Source organism: Alligator sinensis, unplaced genomic scaffold (genome assembly GCF_000455745.1).
Source record: "Alligator sinensis unplaced genomic scaffold, ASM45574v1 scaffold144_2, whole genome shotgun sequence".
Classification (NCBI taxonomy): domain Eukaryota; kingdom Metazoa; phylum Chordata; order Crocodylia; family Alligatoridae; genus Alligator; species Alligator sinensis.
The window spans coordinates 1743954-1746361 of NW_005841872.1; the positions used below are offsets into that span (position 1 = coordinate 1743954).

The 2408-nt window shown below is 39.6% G+C and overlaps 1 protein-coding gene across 1 annotated transcript in view; it reads right to left on the reverse strand.

Moving 5' to 3' along the window:
- NIPA1 (NIPA magnesium transporter 1) overlaps nt 1–2093 on the reverse strand; it is an 18298-nt gene extending 16205 nt beyond the window's left edge. Inside the window, exon 1 of the mRNA XM_014527419.2 lies at nt 2048–2093. Coding sequence (XP_014382905.1) covers nt 2048 — 1 coding nt within the window. The 5' untranslated portion in view covers nt 2049–2093. The remainder of the gene's footprint in view (nt 1–2047) is intronic.
- Nucleotides 2094–2408: the final 315 nt, after the last annotated feature.

Here is a 2408-nt window from a genome sequence, read left to right on the forward strand (position 1 = left end):
TGGCTCTTCTCTGGACTCTCTCAAGCTTCTCCACATCCTTTTTGAATTGTGGAGCCCAAAACTGGACACAGTACTCCAGCTGCAGCCTCACTAAGGCCGAGTACAGGGGGAGAATGACGTCCCGGGATTTGCTTGAGAAGCATCTATGGATGCAAGCCAGTGTTTTGGTTGCTTTACTAGCTGCCAGCTTCCCCTGGGTTCTACTGCCCCAGCTCCTATTATCTTTGACAGGCAGCCAGGAGCAGATAAATATTAATTTTCTAAATTTTTTAGGAGCCCCACAGGCCAGACAGAATGGCCTGGCAGGCTGGATCCAGCCCACAGGCCATATTTTGCCCATCCCTGGACTAGACCACAGACCAGGGGTTTTCAACCTTTTTTAATAGGTGTACCCCCAGCGGCTGAATCATACCAAGTATTTCTTGGGGTACGCATACTCCCAGTTGACAACCCCTGCCACAGACATTCTGAATCCACTGCATTCTTGTTAGCTCTTCCTGTGGTTTAGATACTTCTAGATCAGTGGTTCCCAATGTGTGGTATGTGTACCACCAGTGGTAGGCAGACAACCTGTCAGTGGTATGTGTTAACAGATTTATTACAGTTACTTTACATGACAAAAATTTGCTGGTGGTACTTAAGGTTGAATTGTTTTAAATTGGTGGTGAGCAATCTGTTAGAGTTTAGGAATCACTGTTCTAGATGATTAGTTTTGACATACCCCTATATAGGTGATGAATAATAACCAACATACCAACTCGTTATATCATTTTGACTTAACAAAACTCAGTTTAACAGGGTTATTCTGACTCGCTGAGAAAACCTCCCTTAAGGTTTCTCTTTTTCTCTTTCTGTCTAGTGCTTCAAAGTGGAGGTCACGCAGGAAACAAGCGGTAAGACTAGCACATGCTAAATGCTATAGAACACGTTCACTCTCACACCCAGCTTCCTCTCGTCACAGCGGAGTAGCAATATTGTCAGGAAGCTGTCTCAGATCAAGTTAAAGCAGCCAAGGGACAACTCTGGACATACATGTACTAGATGTGCTGGCTCTATACTTGCCGTGGGCTTCTTTGACATTGGGAGAATTTGTTGGTTGGAATGATTTGTTTCCATTTCCTTTATTTCACCTGAGTAGTGCAAGAGCAAGGATCTCTCTCTCTCTGTGGCTAAACAAGAAACACAACTGAAAAGTCTAGTGATTATGTGCAATCCAAATATTGCTGAGGACTGTATACCAGAAGAATTCCATCTAATTCTGAAAAAGTGGGATTATTGTACTAAGGTAGGACACAGCCTTAACTCACAAAGATAGTTCTACTGACTGAAGTGAGAACAACCCATGCTACTTACTATCTTTTTTTTTTTGCATTTCATATTATCAGTTCATTCAAAATAATGAGAGAGACTAGATACATGAGCAAGATACATGAGCAAGTATTGCAAAGGCACTATATCTGAGTCTGTTTTCATCTCACATTCAATACTGTTTAAGGCATCAGGAGCCTAGCTCCTGTAGTAGACTGGCCCAAAACAATACAAAAGCAACTCCCCCCATCTATACAGGTAAGTATTTTTTCATGTCTATCTTAAGCAGCTACAGCATAAGGTAAAAGTTGGCTGTTTTCTGACTTCAAAATTAACATGCAATTTAGACACATTGCAGTAAAAAATTACAATTTCTTATTCACCTTTGAGCATACTAACACAATCTACTGATGTTCAGCATGTACCTTGGGCAAGTGCCAATGGCTTCAGTATCAAAGGTTTCTTGAATTCTAGAAAGCTAGCCAGTTTTGTGAGAGCTCATGGGTAAAGTTAAAACAACCACTAGAATACAAAACAGGCTACCTAGTTTAAAGTAAGTTAATTATTCCCATTTTTTAGATAATTTCATGCAATAGGTCAAGGAAAAAGTCAAAATATAAAAACCAGATCTTCCAAGTTCCTGTGCCATCATATAGCTTTTAGCCACAGCGCTCCCTCATTAAATCCAACTTGCTAAGCTATTCCATTCTTTATATCATCTTCAGCATCAGATACTTACTTGCAATAGTGCCAGACCACCATACTATATCTGTTAAATACGATGTACCTGGAAAAAATAATGTGGAAAGAACTGGTCAAAACTACTGGAAAAAATAGAAAACAGCAAGTTAGGAAATTATTTTCAAACGGCAACAATAGTTAACAACATTTACTTCTCTCTTTAGAGAAAAAAATTATAATGGTAGCTTCACAATTGTAACCCTGCTATGGTAATCTAAATTGGCCTAACTATCCTGCTGTCCCTTTTTGATGAATCAGATCACTAGAACTTCTAGATTTCCAGACTAAGATGTGTATGAAATTCTTATTCCGAGTTAAATAAAGGAAGCCTTTAATACCAGCAAATCTTTCAAAGATTC